Below are 19,652 nucleotides of genomic sequence, written 5' to 3' on the forward strand. Positions count from 1 at the left end.
CCTACAGTAGAAACTTTATCCTGTTCCACACTCCCCCTCCCTACTAGTAAGCCAGACTGTACCCCAAGCCTAGGTTCAGCTGTGCCCTTGAACTTAACACAAACACCAGAAAAGGTTAAGGAATTTTCTTTATTTTTTACAAATTAAGACTATGTAGTTTTCTTATATTTCTGAATCAAAAACACCTTTGTCTTCACAGTATGAGTTAGAGAATGCAGCCTGAGCTGAAAACCAAGGAACTAGAAAAGAAAGTGATATTATAGTGATTACTGTATTAAAAACCTGTTAGGCATTTTCTTTAAAAGTAGTTTTTTGTTTTGTTTTTATATCTTGTCATTCTTGGCACTGTTTCTAAAGAAAAACTCCTTTATCCCAAGCAAAAAAGCACAAGAGGTGGAGTTTGGCTTCAGGAGATTTAACAAGATTCTCAGGCCCGGCAGAGAATCACCAAATTTATGGATTGCTGCTATTGGGGGCTTAATAGGAAGAAGTCCCTTTACTAAGTTCTCAAGCCAGAGGATGGAGGCAGCACCTGTATCAGAGGATGGTATCCTCTGTGGAGGTGAGCCATTCTGGGCAGCACCCACCCCAGGAATATACACAGCCTGGGAACAAAGAGCTCCATAGGATGGCACAGTGGCATCATACACTCACTGAACCAGCACCCACGATTTCAAACCACACTGGTTGTGACCAGGGAGAGCCAAAAATGCTATTTACTGTTTTCAATGGCCTGGTCCCCCTTACATTGAAGCCCTGTGAGTAGCCAGAGCCACAGCTGCTCCCATCACTGCCGTTTGTGCCAGATGACTGTGGCATCACACTGAGGGACTGCTGCTCTCATTAGCACTGTCCATCCACGCTCACCACCACAAAGCTGCAGGAAACTTGGTTACCTGGTACCTGCCTGGAAGGCAGCTGCAGATTTCTGGAAGCAAGTGAACAGACCAAAAACTAAAGTGCGTCTGTAAAACAAACATCTACCAACTGCCTCAAATCTCTGGCCTGACCCAGAAGGGGACAAAAACCTAACGAAGAACTGTGAGGGATGCTGCCTCCCAGTCATCACAGCCCCATTCTATTATCTGAACAAAGAGCCACTCAACTGGTAGAGATTTATTCCCCCCATCCCAAATAAGTTGTTATGTATCCCTCTGGCAGGATTCGTTACAATTAGCCAGAGGAGCAACCATACCCCTTCCCCACCCTTCCTCTCTTGGGGTCTTCAATCACAGCCACCAGGTGGAGGCCATGCAGTAAGGTGACCCATTAAAAAAAATAGACCAGGGTAAGTTTGGAAAGTCTATGCTATACCTTGCCATATATAATCAGCCTTTTCATAAATGCCTGACAAGAAGCAGAGTCTTCCCTTTGTGCTGAAATCCTCCCACCCCCATGGATGGAAAGCAGGCAGATTCCCTGAGGGTCAGGCAAGGGGTGGGAAAGGGAACACAAGCAAATCTTGTTCCTTCTGTGATGGCAAGGCATAAAGATACATTTGCCAGGCAAGCAGCAACTTGGGCAGCTCAGAGGAAGCAAAGCATCCACACCAGTATAGGCTCTTCATTTTCTTGGTAGGGGTTGGCAGAAGCTCAGATATAATGAGCTTGAGTAACAGCAGGACCAGCAAACTTCTTTCCAACGGAAAACACACTGCCCAGTCCCACTGGCACTGCGCACAAGCAAAGAACGCTGCAGAAGGAAGAGCAGAGTGGTTATCCACCCAACAGTTCAGGTCCACCTGGTGAAGCTCAGTCAACAAGGCAGACTCCTGGAGGCTGTTCCCTCTGCTGGTCCCATTCCTCATGGTGGACTGGCTGCCTGAGCCAGGAAGAGGCTAGGGATGGGGTTGACAGAAGAGGAAATGGAGACTAATCCCAGAATATGAAGCCAAACTCCAAACTATATTCTGCTAATCAGTTTTTTGATCAAAAAATTCAAAATAGAGAAAACCACAAAGTACAAAAGCTTTTCTGATGCTTTTCATTATCACAGAACACGCCACCTGTAATGTGTGCAAAGAGGAAATGAAGGGTGGAGGAAGAGGAAGTCAAATTGGGAAAGGCTAGGTGGTCATTTCATTTCTTCTCTTTTTTCTTGTCCTAAAGAGAGAGAAAAAAGTCATCCAGTTAATTTTTGGCATCTGACATTCAACTTAATTCTTGAGTCAGCCAATAACTGGCTGCATTTGGATAGGGTTTGGAAAGGAACAGGACAATAAAAAGGAATGACAAGTGTTCCCTTAACCTGGCATGAACTGTATCTTAACCATACATCACTGTGGTACCCAAAGTTACTGGTTAGTAAAACAAACTTGATGAAAAGAGGAGAGTAAGGGTTAGGTACCACCCCACACCCCCACCACAGGTACTTAGGTCCTCATGTGGGCTGCCTGTGTACTCTTGGCCTTTCACAACAACCAAAACTTAGATCCCTAACCAGTGAAGCTGCAGACTGGCAGTCTACTCCAAGCTAGACAAGAGGCCAAAATCACCAGCTTTCCATTAGGCCTGGAATATGCTCCACCTTCAAGGCTGTGCATGAATCCTGGGCATAAGCCAACATTCAGACACCTGCTTGGTGCTCAGTCCAACTGTGGCACAGCCCAGACAGAGAACCACCAATCCCATCTAGTCATCTGATTCCACCACTGCTGCCCTGTCTACTGTTCCATAAAGGATCTGTAAAGAAAAGCTCGTGGCTTCATTTGTTCACCTACTGAGGGACTAGATTATACGATACTAACCCTATATAGAATGCTTCTTTGGGAAAAAAAAATAAGAATAACAAATGGATATAATTTGTCTACTTCAGAAATTTATTTACAAAAACTGCTTTTACAAAATGAGTATTACATTATGTTCTCTGGAATAACTTTTCTCTGAGTAATAACCATCCTTACAGCTTTTAAATTCTTCATATTGTAAGCATGTTTCTTGCTGCTACTGAAACTTCCTTTTCCTTTTGATACTAATCTCAGTAATTAGTAGTTTAAAAAAAAAAAAGTTTGTTTTTACTTGTTCCTTTTTCTCCATCAGCTAAAGGCTTCTGGTTTACGTCTTATTCAGTGGCCTGCCTTACAAAGCCCCTGGGTCTGCACAGTGTGTAAGCAAGCTTTCAAATCTGAACTACACACAGACGCCAAGGTCAGGAGCCACCCTCTCCCTTGGATGGTGGGGTGACTAACCTTCTCATTCATAGCCAGGATCATCATGAGTTTTCGGAATAGAGTAACAAAATCCAGGAAGAGATCAATGCAGTGCCTGAAAGAAAAAAACCAGGTTATGAAGCCAACTTCCTACTCAACTTTATGTACAAGTCCACCAAGGTGTAGAACCTAAACCCCATGCCCCACCCCCTATCATCACCTTTTCCAACACTCCGCTATCAACTACACGTGTAAAACTGAGATCTTTTCGGCTCACTAAAACCATGAAGTGTAGAGGAAAGAGAGCATGTGGTTTGGACTCAGTAAAAAAAATAAAAAATAAAAAATTCTGTGTGTATCTTCTCATTGTAAAAGGGTCAAAGAATACATAGTTATGAAGAATAAAAGGTGACTAACTCCTTTCTCCTCTACCTAGAAGTAACTACTATTAAAAGTATGTGTGTGTGTGTGTGTATGTATATATATATATAGTGTCTGCTTTGGTAGCATGTATAGTAAAATCGAAACCATACAGAGAAGATTAGCATTGCCCCTGAGCAAGGACGACATGAAAATTCATAAAATGTTCCATATTTTTGAATTATATATTTGAATGTGGTTGAAGAGGGAAGTTTTGGGTTGTATACATGTTACTAGAATAAATTTTTTTTAAAAAAAGAAAAAAACGTATGACTGTGAAATATGAATGGTAAACCCTAATGTAAACCATGGACTACAGTTTACAATACAATTAAAGAAATGGTCTTTTATCATTTGTGCCCAATGTGCCACTCGGGTGCAACATGTTAATAGGGGGATATATGGGAACTCTATGCATAGTTTTTCTGTAAAACTGTAACTTCACTAATAAGAAAAAAAAGTGCATATATATATATATAAAAAAAGATTACTAGTCCAACTTTTAAAAATCTGATGTCTTTCAGGAATTGAGGGGAACTATGCTATTTGGTGCACAGTTCCAAAACCATGGGTATCCTACCATATACACTCCCAAAGCTTAGCCACCTAAGTTCAGCCAGTCCACTCTTATTACTGCCAATGTGGACAGAATGATGGGTCAGTCAAAGGCTCACCCCCAGAGATACAGAAAAGAGCCATGGAATGGAATGGCATATCCCACCCCTCATGTTTGTTAAAGACCAGTTCTCACACTTACCAGATATAATCCTTATCTCCATTTTCAGCCTTTTCAATAATGAGTTGAGTATCAAAAAGGACAAAACCACACATGACCACCAGCCCTACATACAGGTTTGCCTAACAAAAGAATGAGATGAGGTTACCCTATGGGAGAATTTGTAGGAAAAAACAGACACACTTTCTGGCTCTTGGCCACATGAAAGCACATCAAATGCTTACCCTACTGACCTTAACACTAATGGGACTGAAATCTATGATGAAGACTACATTATTTACATTATCTCCCTAGACACAATTCTGAACTTTTTTTGGCCACTGAAAGAGCCTCACCCATTTAACAAGGAATCACTATCTCTAGAAGAGCTTTTCACCCATTTTAACAAATTGAGACTGCTAGACTGGCCATAGACAAATGATGTCTAAGCAAACTGTCTTCTCCTTAGTCAGCTATACCCGACTGCTATTCTGTATTTACACCCACATCAGAGGGCTCATCCTAGGATGGTCAGTGGACAGGCTTTAATAACACTGTTCAACAAAGCTAAGCATCCTGGAGAAGTCTTAGTCTACCCTGTTTTGGAGTTAAGGAAGAAAACAAAGTGTGAGGCAAATAGCTGCTGGAAATTTATATGCAAAGTCTCACCTGGAAAAGCCAAATGGATCCAAAGAAAAGGTTCCCCAGGGAAGACAGGAGCATCAGGCTCATGGCTGACATCAAGGTTCCTATAAGAGATGGCAAAAACCTGTCTTAAGAAAAGCCAAAAAGAAGTAAGGCAATCCCACCAAGGACATTCCTTACTTTTCCCAAAAAATGAAGGCTTTCAATTTCAACCCAACAGTCACAAGGGAGTTGGGGGATAGGGAAAGAGACCCAGTGAGAATTCTGGCTAGAGCACAGACCTTTGCCCTGCTCTCCAACTCACACTTACCCCCTAGGAAGAGGTAGCTACGACGCCTGGCATAGAGTGCACTCAGGGTGAAGCAAGTGAAGATCATTGCTGTACCCATGAAGGCAGTGGGAAGGATACTATTAAAGAAAAAGACCAATAGATTAAGGGCTACAGGTATATAGCCTAAATATAAAAATATATTCTTAATGGTAAAAAGATGTAAGAAACCACCTAAGACTACTAAAATACTTACCTGGGGTTGATGGCAATACACAATTCCAGGGCCGGACCCAGGCCAACTCCTAGAAAACAAAAAACCCAGAACACAATGTTACCATCAATTCTTGAAGAGAATCCCTGTCTAAAAGCTGATCATAAATAGCATGAGCATGCCCATGGGCCTAAAAAAGTATGTCACTTCCCCCTCCTCAATTGTTTTCAAGAGAACGGCTGAGTTATTTATTTATACACACAATGGTAAAACTGTCCTGTTAACTAATAAAAATCATGGTTGACCCCAGGAGGAATAGAGATTAGAAAAAAATGAAACAGGCAGATCAAACATTTTTGAGCTAAATTTTAAGGCTGCAAAACTCTGAAGAGGTGTGATGTGAGACTGCAATGTGGGCCAGGTCAGGGATTAGAAGAAATGGATAAAGAGCAAAGCAGTGGCTTGTGGCCAGCAACCATCAGTCATGCAGGACTGATTCTCTTTGTCGCAAAAAAGGCCAGACTGGTTTTGCAGGTGGGCACCTGCCACATGGAGGGTGGAGCAACATGTTCCAGCTCCCACATTTCCTCCACTCTGGCTACTCTTCTCTCCCCTTTGATAATCCCATCCCTTAGTGCCTTCAAAAACTAGCTTTCCCTGATCAAAAATTTTAATCCCCAAATCCCTTCCTTTCTACATTTTGTTCAACATTGTATAGATTAGCCTGCCACTCAGAACAAATGGTACAAACTCAAATGTTGCTTGGCAAGTATTTTTATTTGAAGCTTGAGTCCTATTTCCCTTAACGATAATCCTAGAAGAGCTGCACTTTTAATTCTTTTCTCCAGAATCAGCAAAGTGTCCTGTACAATAGATTTCGATGTATGCCTTTAACTAACTGTTCGCAAGGTTCAGAAAAGATGCTCCTGTAATAGTTGCCAGCATGGGCCCAACTAAGTCAGACTCTCAGGCCTAGTTTAAGTTTCATGTCTACCATTAAGAAGTTAAGCTCTCTAAGTTCTTGATCTTCATTTGTTTACACATGCCATGCCTATTTTTTGGATACAAAAGTAGACGTTACAGTCCCTGGTCACAAAGGGCTCACCCTGTGGATGAGGAAACAAGAGGCACCTATATGAAATAAAAAGGCAATAAGAGGCAAAATATACTCAAATGTAAGACTGGATAGTTCACTGCTAGAAGAAGCCATAATGGAGGTATCTCAGTGGAAAGACACTTCAGAGAAGACTCTACAAAGAGAAGTCTTCTGAAGGAATTGTATAACTGGCATAGGCAGATAAGAAAGTGTGCCCACTGGGACTAATCAGAATAAACACAAATTTCCGGCCTTAGTCTAAAGAGATACTAAAAATAGATCCCCCCCTCAAAATTAGACCAATCCCTTAACATACCTGTAAGGAAAGCAAAGCCAGCAAGCAGTCCCAGTCTTTTCTGCTCAGTTTCACGGCTATGAGGTGTTGCCATCAGCCAAATCATCAACCCCAGGGAGCCAAGGGCAGACAGCAGGCCAGCCTGTCAGAATCAGTCAATCATTATATTCTTGAAAGTATTGAATTTATTTTGCAGAACTTACTTGGTTCAAACACTCATCTTAACTGCCTCTGAAGGAGGCAATAGAAAATGCAATGTTTTCTCAGGAGGGGGAATGAACAAAGAAACCAAAAGCCTTGAAGGACAGGGTTAGGACCATGGTGGATGCTGAAGGTTCAACTGCTAGGATCCAACTAAACAAGTCAATCCAACAAACAAAGTCAAACTAAGGGTGAGTCTTGCCCCAGAAAGAGAAGAGATGAACCAAAGTGACAGGTGCTTGAAGAACATTTCAATCTGCAGAACAAGTAGAAATGACCCATTTTTGATCACTTAAACACACACACAGAAAAAAGACTGAGAGAGTAAGTACCAAAATATTAACTAATTATTTCTGGGTGATGGAATTATGAAGATTTTTAAATATTTTATCGCTAGTCTGTTTTCCCAGTTTTTGATAATGAACATGTATTAGTTTTGTAATAAGAAAAAAAGTTTCTTAAAAAAAAAAAAAGGCAGTGGGAAAAGGCATTAAGAAAAGAAGGAAGTCACCACGATAAGACACAGACACTGAAGTTCATTCTTTCCTTCCTTTGAAGGTATTTTCCTACATTACTTAAAAAAAAAAAACACAACCAGAAACCAAAAGAACCAACCTTGCCTAAAAGGTGGAATATGATTTAGTCCCTAAACTTGAGGGATCAAAGACCTATCCTTTTGTGTCTAGAGTAATTTTTCATACAACTCTTGTCAGGAGATGCCTGAGCACAATTACCCTCAGCAGTGGCAAATTCCAAAACACACACACACATATATTCCTATATTTACTGTAAAAGGACAAGGATTGGTTATTGAGAACTTAAACCTTTTTGGTTAGTTCCCAAATGTCCTGTCTATTCCTGCTGGCCTAATCCAAAATCTCCTTCAACATAAGAAAACCAGTTGTTGATGGTCTTCACCCAACCATGCAGATACCACTGTATGAGAGAATACAATAGGTCAAATCCTTAGAGGTCTCAACCCTGCTTTGCTGATAATCATACAATCAATGTTCTGTATTCATGCATTCTATAGTCATTCAGGCAGAAAAGAGGAAGAATAAGAAAAAATAAAAAGGCCACTGTGCAGAACCCCAGCATGCGTATCATGCCACAACAAGGAGGTGGGAGGCTGTCTTGTGGATTAGCACACCATGCAGTGTCAGATTAAGACATTCTGTTTTCAGTATCTAGAGGGAGCACAGTTGCCAGAAAATTTAAATGGCTTTACATGTCAGGATTTAATGGCTGGCTGAATTCAGATCCCAAACTACTGATTAGGATTAAGGAGGGTCACTTGGGCCACCTTACTGAGCTGGTTTCTTCCCAATACAGTTTGTGCCATAGCAACCAGGAAGAAAACTGTTCTTACCTGAATGAAATGAGTGACCACATGGACATAGGCCCCCGCAGCCGCCACAAACATACAGAGGGCAAAACTGGCATAGACCTTCTTCAGGTGCTGCTGTGTCGAGGGGGTTCTAGGAAAGAATGTTAATAATGACCATCAGTCCAGGACCAATTTCATCTATAAGCTGAGAAACATTCTCCCTCTCCTCCCCGCCCCCCTTCCTGGGTAACATGTGAAAGTTATATTATAAGTAGTTTGATATATTTTGGAAAGAACATATTAGAATTAAAAAATGTTTTGAAAATAGGTTAACAGAGAATCCTAAATACTGAGAAGAGCCAAAAGCCCAACATTATGAATAATCAGTACCCAAACTGGAATAATTAAACAACTCCAATGACTACACAGCAGCCCTTAGATTCTGATTTTCATCAGCTACTCTGAATTCTAGCAAAGTTAATTTGTTAGCTTATACATACAGAAGTTAATAAGCTAGAAAAAGAAAAGACACCACATATGAAAGGAAACGCAGTAAGAAACCTCAGTCAAGGTTAAAACACCTACATGTGGGAAAATTTAAAGAGTACATCAAAGTTGATCTTCCGATCAAATACGTTCATGGTGCCAGTCTGTGGGAGACACCCTCCGCTCTGGAAAATCAAGAATAAAAGGAAGAGAGTTTAAAGATACTGTGACATACAACATAACACAAATAGCTTTTTTATAAAAAATAACAACAGCCTACAAGTTAGGAAAAAAGATACCCAAAATCCCACTGCCCTAACAACCATTTTCATTTTTATGTATTTCCTTATAGAATACATTTGCAATCTTAATCAACCACTTTAAAGGGAGACAAAGGAAATGAGCCCATCTTCTTCTCTCATTTCATTTGATTTCTATTCTTCAGAAGGTAATTTGCCTCTTTAAAAGACAGTTCATTTCTTAATGAAATTCTCAATTAGCAACCTAGTTAAAGGGACTCTTCACTGGAACACAAAGCAATTTTATGTCATGTTGGTTTAAGATGCTACAGAATCCCTCAGGAAAGGCAGGGAACCTCAAAGACTAAAAAATAAAAACTATAAAGGTGGGTTTGGTACTAGGACTTGCATTTTAAACAAACACATGCAGAAACTCTCTACCTAATGCATTTCAGAATTGAAATGAAAGGGATCCCTAATTCAAAAAGGAAGCAACCTCCCATACCGGTATCCATATTTCCCTTCTTAAAAAAGGAATTCATACAGAAAGAATTTTTTTTAACTTTTTAACATAATTCCACCAACTTTCCTATAGAGAAGTTCCAACAGTACAAAGAATTCCTCTTTACCCTTCACCTAGATTTCCTAATGTTAATATTTCAACACATTTGCTTTATCCTCCCTTTCTTCAGCAATCTATAAAACATATGGACTAAACACTGTTTTTCCTAACCATGCAAACACAATGCCCCTTTCTACCCCTAAATACTTAAAGTGGGTATATCCTGAAAACAATAATCACAACCAGGAAATTACCATAAATATGGTACTATTTATTAGCTGATTTACAGATTGCATTCAGATTTTGCCAACTGTCCCAGGATGTCAGAAAGGATATTTAAGGGCATTTTTAAACTGAGCTATTATCTAAGTTAAATTATATCAACACCACAAAGTCAGTTTCTTAAGTTTAGCTCCTCCCCTGTCTCACATGCAATCCTCAATAAACATGTTCAATAGAACTAAAAATCTAATCAAGGCCACTTCATCATTCCTAAGTATAAATCCTCCAAATTCTTATTAGACCTAATAGTTTCAGCCATTTCAAAACAACCAAAAGGAGATGGGTGTTCAAACACAAAAGGTAACTGTTGAAAGACCAATTACTTGCACCCACTCTAATCAGCAACTAGGCCAATGTTCAGCAAATTAATCTAGGTAACAAAAGTTCCAATCCCCAAACCAATTTCCTGAAGAATCCAGGGCCAGAGGAAAGATGCTACTCTTACAGTTCCCAAACATCACTACCATTTGTTTCCTGAGGCTCTCTAACACAAATGACAGACACACTTAAAATCGCTGGCTTCTCAGATTTCACTTTTCCTTTCCTCACCAACATCACTACTCACCTGATACTTTCTCTAGTTCCTTCTCTTAAGGACGGGCACAGTGAGAAGCTGCAGAATCTACTAAAGCTGTTGCTCTCACCTCTAAGTCACCGGACTCTGGGTTTTCTTGATCTAGATGGTGCAATTATTGCAGGCTGTTGCACAGCCAACCAGAGTCTTCCATAGCCACAATGAATTTGTCCTCTAGAGAGGAGACTTACAGGATGGCAGAACCCAGCATCTGGAAAGTGTCTTTGTTTAAGCCTTCCATTAACACCCCTAATGACATCCCTAGACAGAACTTGCAGTAATACTGAAGCAAACCTCAGAGCCAAGTTTCTTAGTATTCACAACAGCAACAGTAAATTATCTCTTGCTTCCAATTTCAAGAGTTTAAAATGGGGGAGGAAGGGAATGACAGGTAAATCCTTAGATACCCAGGGGACTGTTAGTCAGAAACTGGCAACACTCATGTAACCAGACCCTGCTCAGTGGAAACTGTGGGAGGACAGAATGATAGAAACTTTCTTTCCCAGTTTTGCTCCAATCTTTCCTAAGGGGTACTGACTGCCTCTTTCCGGGGCTCTTTGCCGACTGTTGATGGATAACCCAAGCTGTCAAAAGGTTGCGCGCACATGTGTGTGAGTGTGTGTCTGTCAGAGGTGGGGGTGGGGGTATGTCAAACAGCAGTTTATCCCTGATTTAGTTGTGACTTGTGGATTAAAATATAAAGAAACAAAAACTTTAATTTTCAAACATCACTACTTATTCCAAATCTTAAGTCAAACATGTAACTTACATTTTCTAGACGCAAAGGTACATAGCAGTTTTATGGAGGAAAAAACACAACAGAAGTATGCATTTAATGTATTATGACATCATTTATTTAAGAAATTTTAAAATGGGGAAGGGGTAGGTCTTAGAGATCAGGCAATATGATAGTTTACTCTAGATTTGTTCCAAACAGACAGATATGTAATGAGATAAAACTGTTCTTAGAAGTGTGCCAGATGGAATAAACTTATCAGGTTTCTATCTTAGCCTCAACTAGCTGTGCTCAGAAGCTGCACAGAAAAGATACCAACATTTCAAGGGCCAATATGCAAACTCAGCCGAACAAGATTAAATTGCATTCATAACTCAGTAACAGCAGCTCCCACACTGAAAGTGTTTTGAGTCCCAGAACAGCAGGCTCTCAACAGAGCTTTTAAGTGTATTCAAATCCATTAACCAAGTAACATTCCAGGGAATGTCCACAGTTAAACTTCTTTTTTTTAAAAAAGCACATTACAAATTGTTCAAAATGTCTTCAATACAGTCTTTCTAACACACATTTAAGACGATTACAAAATACCAGCAATGGTGTCACCTGGACCCCAACAAGTACAGAAATCTAAAAATTGGACCCTCTTCCCCACTCCCCAGTTCTAAAATATTCAACTCTAAAATCAGGGAGTGGGGAGTAGAAGGTGAGAGAATTATTTGCATATAATGCAACATGGATAATGACTCCCAGGGTCAAGGGAAATTTGCCTATACAGCATTTAAAAAGGGGAGTAAATTTTCAGGTGTTAATCATTAACCAAATTCCTTTATTTTGATCAGAGTCTCATTTTAACCCTTCATCCTTAGGAGAGCAAGAATGCCAAAACTCATCAGGGTTGTTTCATGTACATATTGCTAAAGCTCTGTTGGAAGTGTCATCGTTCCTTTGGTTCCCCAGGGCCAGCACCTTCTGCCAGAAGATGTCAAAAAACTAAGAACTTACTACATGGCCTTGCCAAGAAAGAAAAACTTAAGTAAACATATTCTTTTGAGTTAGGTGTTACTGTTTTTTGCCCTTTTTTTTTTGGAGGGGTGGGTAGGGAGGATGAGGCGGCAGCAAGACGGGTGAGACAGATATTCTTACCAATGAACACCTATGTCTTATTAAATCCCTTGTTCTGTTCCAGTTATCTTCTTGACCCTTGTCCTAAAATGCAAGATTATTATCAAAGGCCAAAAAAATGCAAGATTGTTTTCAAGGGCCAAATCTTCAATTAAAAATACAAACAAACAAAAAACTCTACAATCTTATTCTAACACCTACTAAGTACAGTGGGTATGAAACATGCCACTTTGGCCAAAGCTATGTAAAACAGAAGCCATCAAGCATTCAACATGCATTTTAAAAAATATATTTTCCTTTGAAAAATAAAAGTCTGCTGAATGCTGGAGCAATCAGCTGCCTCAGTGTACGCAGATTAACAATACCATACCAGCAGGTCAAAGGTATATTGACTCATTAAAAGATTTCTTTGTAAATTACGTGGTTCTTCATGCCTTTGATTAATTCAACCATCTTGACACTTAGAAGAAAAATCTCATGTGATTTAAAGAAAAAGGGGGTGGGATTTGTCATTTTTCAGTAGTTTTTCCTATTGAATAGCTTTTAGACTCTGGAAAACCAAGTCCCTGGCACAGTGGTTAAGAGAATGGCCTGCTGCATTTGAATCCTGGCTGTTATTTCCTTAGCTGTGTGACATGCAGCAAGTTTCTGGCGCTTAAACTCTGTATACCTCAGTTTCCTCGTCTGCAAAAAAAAAAAAAAAAAAAAAAGAATATATAATATTCCTAACTCAAGAGGATTGAGAATTAAGTAAGATAATACAAATAAAGTGAAGTGCTTAGAATACTGCTTAACACATAGGAAAACTTACATATTTTATTGGAGTAATATAGAAAATTTGAGAACTGTTACATCTTTGGTATTTATAAATGTGGTACCTTTCTGGGAGTAATTCTATAGAGACACTTACAGGAGGAGAAAATACAAATGGAATCATTCTACCATATTTTAATATAAGTAAAACGCACTGAAGCAGAAGTAAAAACAAAGCCTAGAACTCTCTGTGGGGAAGCTACAAGTTGTTTTTTTCCCCATCAGTCCTGTGTAGCCTTCTCTAATTACATCAAGGTTTATGATCTTTAGAACGGTATGTTTACATTAGATCATATGTGCTTTCATCTCTTGCCCAGAAAAATTCATGGCAAAAATCAGATTCAAGGTCTTCACATACTCTAACTGGTTCTTGGTTTAATGAATTTGACCTTTTAAATGATACATTTCTAAGAAGTTGCTTTAATAAAAGCAACAATTAAAAGTCTATTTTTAAAAAACTTGCAATAGCAATGTTTTAAAAAAGCACAGTAGTAAAGATTGAAGTACAAACTTTTCAAAAAATAGTCTTTTTTTTTTTTGTACAAAAAATGTTCATCTTTTATGTCCAGGAACTTCTGACGGCTAATTCTTTTTTCATTTCTTTGTAGTAAGTAGTCTTCAAGATCAAGATTCTGATTGTATTCTGAGTTTAATACTAGCTAACCATCATTACTATTAATGTAAATACCCTCATTCTCATGTCCTCAGTGCAATCTACTGAAAATGTCTGATCTAAGTTTAGTTTTAGAAAATATTTATCCCAGTTATAATTTTTTGTTGTTGTTTTTGTTTGTTTTTTTTGTTTTTAACTGTTTTAATTTTTAGACTCAGCTCTCCATTTTATTTTAAATCATATTTTTTATTGTAGAATATAACATATATACACAGAAGTTATAACTCTTCAAGTGCAATTTAACAAGCAGTTAGGGAGCAAATTTCGAAGAATATTATAAGTTACAGTTCCACAGTTTCGGTTTTTTCCTTATTATGAAATATATATATAAAAAGGTAGTATTTTTCAAAGTATGATTTAACAAGTAGATATATAGGAAATTTCCAAGTTATGAATTATAGCACCATAGTTTCAGTTATTTCCTTATTGTGAAATATAACATAAACAAAAAGGTGATAGCTTTCAACTTAACAATTTAACAAGTAGCTACAGAACAAATTTCAAAGGATGCTATGTGCTACAGTTCCACCATTTCAATTCTTTCCTTCTAGCTATTTCAATACCCTAGCAACTAAATTAAAAAAATAGTCAGTATTTGTCATCCTTTGTTAAATTCAAACTCATCTGTTGCTACCCATTCCTCTAGTTTAATCACTTTCCCAATCTTCAGGGATGTCTAGGCAGTGACCACTCTAACTTGTTCATGTTTATCCCAGGTCCAATTTACATATGCACTGTAAGTTACATTTAAAAAAATCTTATTAAATCGTTAACTCACAGCTAAGCTTGATATATGCCCAAATACAAGAATAAAATTAAAGGAAGAGTCTAAGAAAATTATAAACTGGAATTCAAAGGAACTTGATAAATCTTATTACGGGTTAAAATTATTTCTGTTTAAACAACATGTCTTTCCCTCAGGCACATTTGTACTGTACCTCCTGTCCCAAAGGGCCATAAGGCATTCTGAGACAGCCTAATAGCCACTAAGTGATATCTGATATGGTAGAGAAGTAAATGGTCATTAGCTTGATGCTTTCCCTGCCACTCCCAGAAGGCAGGTCTTCAGTTCAGGTTCAGGACAATCCAAAGAATTTCATTTCTGGGAAATGGACAGACTGGGCTTGGATGATCCCAGATATGTGGATCCTAGATGTTCCATCCTCTCCCTTAACTTGAACTAATAACCCTGAATTAGCTAACTGGAGATGGAATGCCACTGAATAGATACTTCCTTTAATACATTATCTTTTGTACCAAACTTTTACACTATCGAATTTCCCTCTCCATAATCACAACTGTTTGACAAACAGTGAATCATAAGAAGGTTCCAACATCTTAAATACTTCACCTTCAAGTATAAACCAGCAATCCCTCCCAACAACATATTTAGACCAAATGATTAGCAGGCATAGATTAGGACAAACAGCTCATTCATCTGACCCTCCCCTTAAAGTCCTTCTTTCAAGTGTTTTGAATTGCAGTTCAGGAACCTTTTGATTGTTAGGTTGTGAACACCTTGGGAGCAGAGTTTTCTTGATTCAGCTTGATATCCTCCAGACCTAAGCACAACCAAGAATAGCCAGAAGAAATGTGGACCCATTATTAGGTCAAGAGTGCTGTAACCTGAAATCAACATTCCTCACCTGGCTCAGAGCAGACCCTACCTACCTGCAGGGGTAACTCAGGTGGCCCTAAAAGCCAATCCCTATATTCTTTCTCTCCTTGTCTTTCGAACATAAAAATGTGTATAAAAACTACAAAGGACTCCAAAAAATTTGTTTAGAAACTCAGAGGTGGGAAGGACAAAACAGAAGACACATATACCACCTTCTACAGTCAATTCCATATAAAAAAGGAAAATTTAGTAGAGCATTGTGATCCTAGTTAAAACGGGAATTTTTAAACATCACACTATCAAAATCATATAAAGACTATTTTTTACCTCTCAATTCCCTATTGCTACCAATCCATTTCATGCTTACTCAGTGGTTTCCCCAGAGAATACTCTTGGGTAGTTTATGAAATGAAGTGAAACTCGTTAAGCCAACGCAAGTACCTACTATTACACTACTGACTACATTTATATAAAATCTTACAACTTTCAAAGTGCTTTTATATACATCATCCCCTTTTATCTCCACATCAACCCATGAGGAAAGGACAAGAATGACTGGTCCTTCTTTAAAGATTAAAAAACTTCAAAAAAGCAGCATAATAGTGGCAAGAACACTGGATTTGGAGACACAGTCCTGTCATTTTCTACCATATAACCTTGGGGAACTCATTTCACCTAAGGCATCTCAGCTTCTTCATCTGTAAAATAAAGGTGGTGATTGATATCTGCTCTACCAAGCTCACTAGCTCATTGGATGCCTGTAAAAAGTCTGTGGAAAATCATTGCAAAGAGCTAAACAGACATTTGTAATTACTGACTTGACCAACATCAGGAAGTTAAACAGCAGAGTCAAAGCCAGATTCAGGATCTTCTCACCTTTTCAGGTCCAGTGCTCTTTCTACTATCCCACCCTACAACAGGAAAGTAAGTTTTCATTAAGGCAATCCCACCCACAGGTCAAGAGAAATCGAAAAAATAGGTAGACAATGTAAAAAAGGCTAATTCATATTACACTGCTCTGTATTTTTAAATATTTCTACAATGAGCATGAACTATTATATATATTCAGAAAAAAAAATGGAACTGCTTAGTATCTGGATTGATTTTACCTTTCCTATTCTCTATGAGAGTAAGATTTCAGGTCGACAACAGGGAAGGAAGAAAACAGAGGAAAGAAAGTACTGAGCAGTATTCCACAACAAGATGAATAATGGATGAAGGAAACTCTGGATCCAAATTACAGATTGCATTTCTGAAGGATTAATCCACGATGTCCCCACTGGATGAAAATGGCAAACAGAATCTAAGAATCAACATATTCTTGAAACCAGAACAAAAAACATTAGACGAAGAAGGAGGAAAACACCAAAGAGAATAAATATTAATAATTACCTAAAAGTATATTTCCAGAAGCAGGTGGTTATGCAAGTCGGATACCCTTTCTTGAAATAAATTCTTAAACTACACATACAAGTGAAAGATATAACTAGAAATAAATATCAATAAGTAACTAGAAAAGTCCGTACTCCATTAACCTTTAATCTTAAAATTCATGTCTGTTTCAGGCACAGTCAGCTCTTCTGAGTTATATATTCGCAAGCTGACCTTTGCTGGAACAAGTTCAGAGGGGTTTTGTTGTTTGGTCAATGAAACGCTGATGGAGGAGCCTACGCAACCTGGGCTGGCACAGTGTAGCAATTCCACAATAAATATCCTTGGATATAAAGAATATCAAAACCTACTTATTACCACAGCTCCAGCAAATAGGTCCAAGAAAAAAAACAACAGCTGAACGACGCCCTTCCTGAGCAGCCTCTGAGAAAGACGCCCACAACGCTCAGGACAAAGCAAGGCCACCTCACCTGTCCAAAGGTAACCAATCAGACCAGAGCGTGGCTGCCCGGCCAAGACCTGGTTTCTCCTCACCTCACACCTCTGCTGTTGGCTTCCAAGTAACTAAGAAGTTTCGCGTGGCACAGACGATTGTGACATCACCCGCCCCGCCGTGACAGGGCAGCTTGCCGGACCAGGCCCTTCCTCGAGCCTCAGCCCCGGGGCCCGGGCGCTCAACCAGAAGCAGCCCGACTAGGGGACCCGCAGCGGAGCAGCGACCGCTCGGGCGGGGCGGGGGTGACTACAAGCGCGAGAGGTTTCGTTTTCGTTCGACTCAGAAGGAGGGGGCGAGGTCGTATCCTGAGCTCAAGTGGTCAGGGCTGGGTCAAAGGGCTCCCGTGTCTACACTAGGCCGGAAGGGAGACGGAGGAGGCAGGCTAACAACCGGCTCCTCGTAGCGCTCCGGCGCGAAATAGACGCCTCGATACTGCCAAGGACCCCACAGGCTCGCCCCCCGCCTACCCCACACCCCAAACAGATGCGCATGCGCGCCGCTAATCCCCTAGCTTCCCCACCCCCTTCCCGCCCAGTTTTCCGGGGTCCCGTCGCGGAACTGGGCTCTGTCCACCTAGGGTGGAGTCTGTCCGAAAAAGGAGACTATTTCCACTCTTATTCAGACTAATTACTACTCCCGCCCTTCCTTCTCTCATTCCCAGTCTGCCCGGTCCTAGCTTCAGACTTACCTTCTTACCCGCCTTCCAAGAGCCAACACAGATCCTCCAACACCGGATGTACTTCTGACTCTCCCAGGGTACGTTCCAGACTGTTTACCTAGCGTCCGCCCCTAGAGGAAGCCCCGCCCCACGTCCCACTTCAAGCCAGACCTCATTGGCCATTGGCCTCCTTTCTGCTTTTCCATTGGCTGTAGTTGCATAAACAACGGTTGCTTATTTCGGAGCCATTAGCTTCAGCTCTTGTCTGTCAAAGCTCTGGCCACCAACCGGCGTCGTAGCAAAAGGTCTCCGCCTTCTTCGCTCGCTAAGGAAGGATGCCTGTCCCCCGCCGCCTCTAGCGGACAAAGTGAGGAGGGGCAGGCCCCACCCGAGACAACCGATAAATATTGGAGCCCCAAATCGCGTGATGGGATAGTGCTGCAAAGTCCCAGAGTTCTGCTTTTAGACTTCTCATGGAATGTTAAAAGGGAAATGAGACTTCGAGAATAACACATAAAAAAGCGCCCCGTAGAGGTCGACTTACTGTGAATCTCTCTAGCGGAGCTGACACTTCAGAGCACCTTTGAAGGCTCGGCGAATTCTCCCAAGAACGCGAGGAGCAAAACAGCAGCCCCAGTCCTGCTTCGAACGCGTGGACCCCAACCTGGAGGTCACCCTCCAACCACAGTGGTGACCCTCGGGCCGCGGGCGGGGCCGGCGGTTGCCGGCATAGGCTTAAGTCATAGTGGGTGAGGTATGTGGAGAGGGGACGAGGGCGGCGACGACCTGGCCGAGCTGCCCTGGCATCTTCCGTGGAGAGCAGCCAAGGGAGCTCAAAGGGCTGGAGTTCTCTCTCCGAGGACTTGTCCGCAGCAAGAAGCACAGCCTGTGCAAGAACTTCAGAGGAAGAGCAGTAGGAGTTAACGAAGCTGAAAAGAAATTTCTGAACTAGCAATAAAAATAAAAATACACTTTTTAAAACTGATTTATCTTTCTAATATCTCATAAAAATAAAAATGGTCATAAAAAGAGGCAATCAAAGAATATGCTCCTAAAAAATATAGAAACTAAAGGATTTACTGGTTGCCTGGAAGTTAATGTTATTTTCTGGATTTTGTGAAGTGTGGGTTTTGTCAGCATTTAAAAATCTGTAATGCTTTCTTTTCTCATTCTAAATAAATATTCACTTTATTACATAATTTTTTATTAATAATTTTGTATCCTTTCTTAAATAGAGTCCTACAAATTGTGTATGTTTCAGGCCCCACAAAACAGATCCATCCCTCTTCCCTTATTTCACAGATGAGGATACAGGCCCATGAATGCAAAAGCCTTTGGCAAAATAAGGGAAGAAACTTAGACTAAGCATCTGATCATTAGAAATTAGATCAGAATCCAGGATTCAGGAGATCACTTTCTGGAAGGATAGAATAGTTATCTTCTCAGTCAAGAATACAAATGTTCAATTTATGATTCTCAATACAGAAGCTTAAATATGCAACAAATAAAATTTTATTTTTTGTACTGCAAACTAATTTTTATTCTGAATTCCAAAGCACCAGGGTGGGAGAAAATACATTCTCAGTCCTACTTGGGGTTTTTCTTTCCACCCCACCCCAATTTCTGCCACAATTCTGGGTCCCAAGTGCTGGGGAACATGACCCATCTGTTC

At 40.1% G+C, this 19,652-nt stretch overlaps 1 protein-coding gene and 1 non-coding gene across 2 annotated transcripts; one reads left to right on the top strand and one right to left on the bottom strand.

The window, feature by feature from the left end:
* Window positions 1-110: 110 nt before the first annotated feature.
* Window positions 111-18,105, bottom strand: TMBIM6 (transmembrane BAX inhibitor motif containing 6). Its single transcript, XM_037846618.1, has 10 exons — window positions 18,011-18,105; window positions 8,915-9,000; window positions 8,372-8,480; window positions 6,823-6,943; window positions 5,453-5,501; window positions 5,239-5,336; window positions 4,953-5,032; window positions 4,326-4,426; window positions 3,188-3,263; window positions 111-2,102 (listed from the first exon to the last, which is right to left on the bottom strand). The coding sequence occupies exons 2-10, from the start codon at window positions 8,968-8,970 to the stop codon at window positions 2,079-2,081; spliced, it is 714 nt and encodes a 237-aa protein (XP_037702546.1). The 5' UTR covers window positions 8,971-9,000; window positions 18,011-18,105; the 3' UTR covers window positions 111-2,078.
* Window positions 3,644-3,746, top strand: LOC119543585. The gene has a single exon (XR_005218651.1). It is a non-coding gene; the product is annotated as a U6 spliceosomal RNA (small nuclear RNA).
* Window positions 18,106-19,652: the final 1,547 nt, after the last annotated feature.

The sequence above is a fragment of the Choloepus didactylus genome, chromosome 8, assembly GCF_015220235.1.
Source record: "Choloepus didactylus isolate mChoDid1 chromosome 8, mChoDid1.pri, whole genome shotgun sequence".
NCBI classification, from domain to species: domain Eukaryota; kingdom Metazoa; phylum Chordata; class Mammalia; order Pilosa; family Megalonychidae; genus Choloepus; species Choloepus didactylus.

Bases quoted from the DNA above. Each gene is read 5' to 3' on its own strand.
- TMBIM6 (XM_037846618.1), bottom strand. From the start codon at position 8,970: ATGAACGTATTTGATCGGAAGATCAACTTTGATGTACTCTTTAAATTT. The intron at 6,944-8,371 runs GTAAGAACAGTT...TGATTCTGACAG, and splicing joins TGGTCACTCATTTCATTCAG to GCTGGCCTGCTGTCTGCCCT. The intron at 5,502-6,822 runs GTATGTTAAGGG...TTTGTTTTCTAG, and splicing joins TGGCTTTGCTTTCCTTACAG to GAGTTGGCCTGGGTCCGGCC.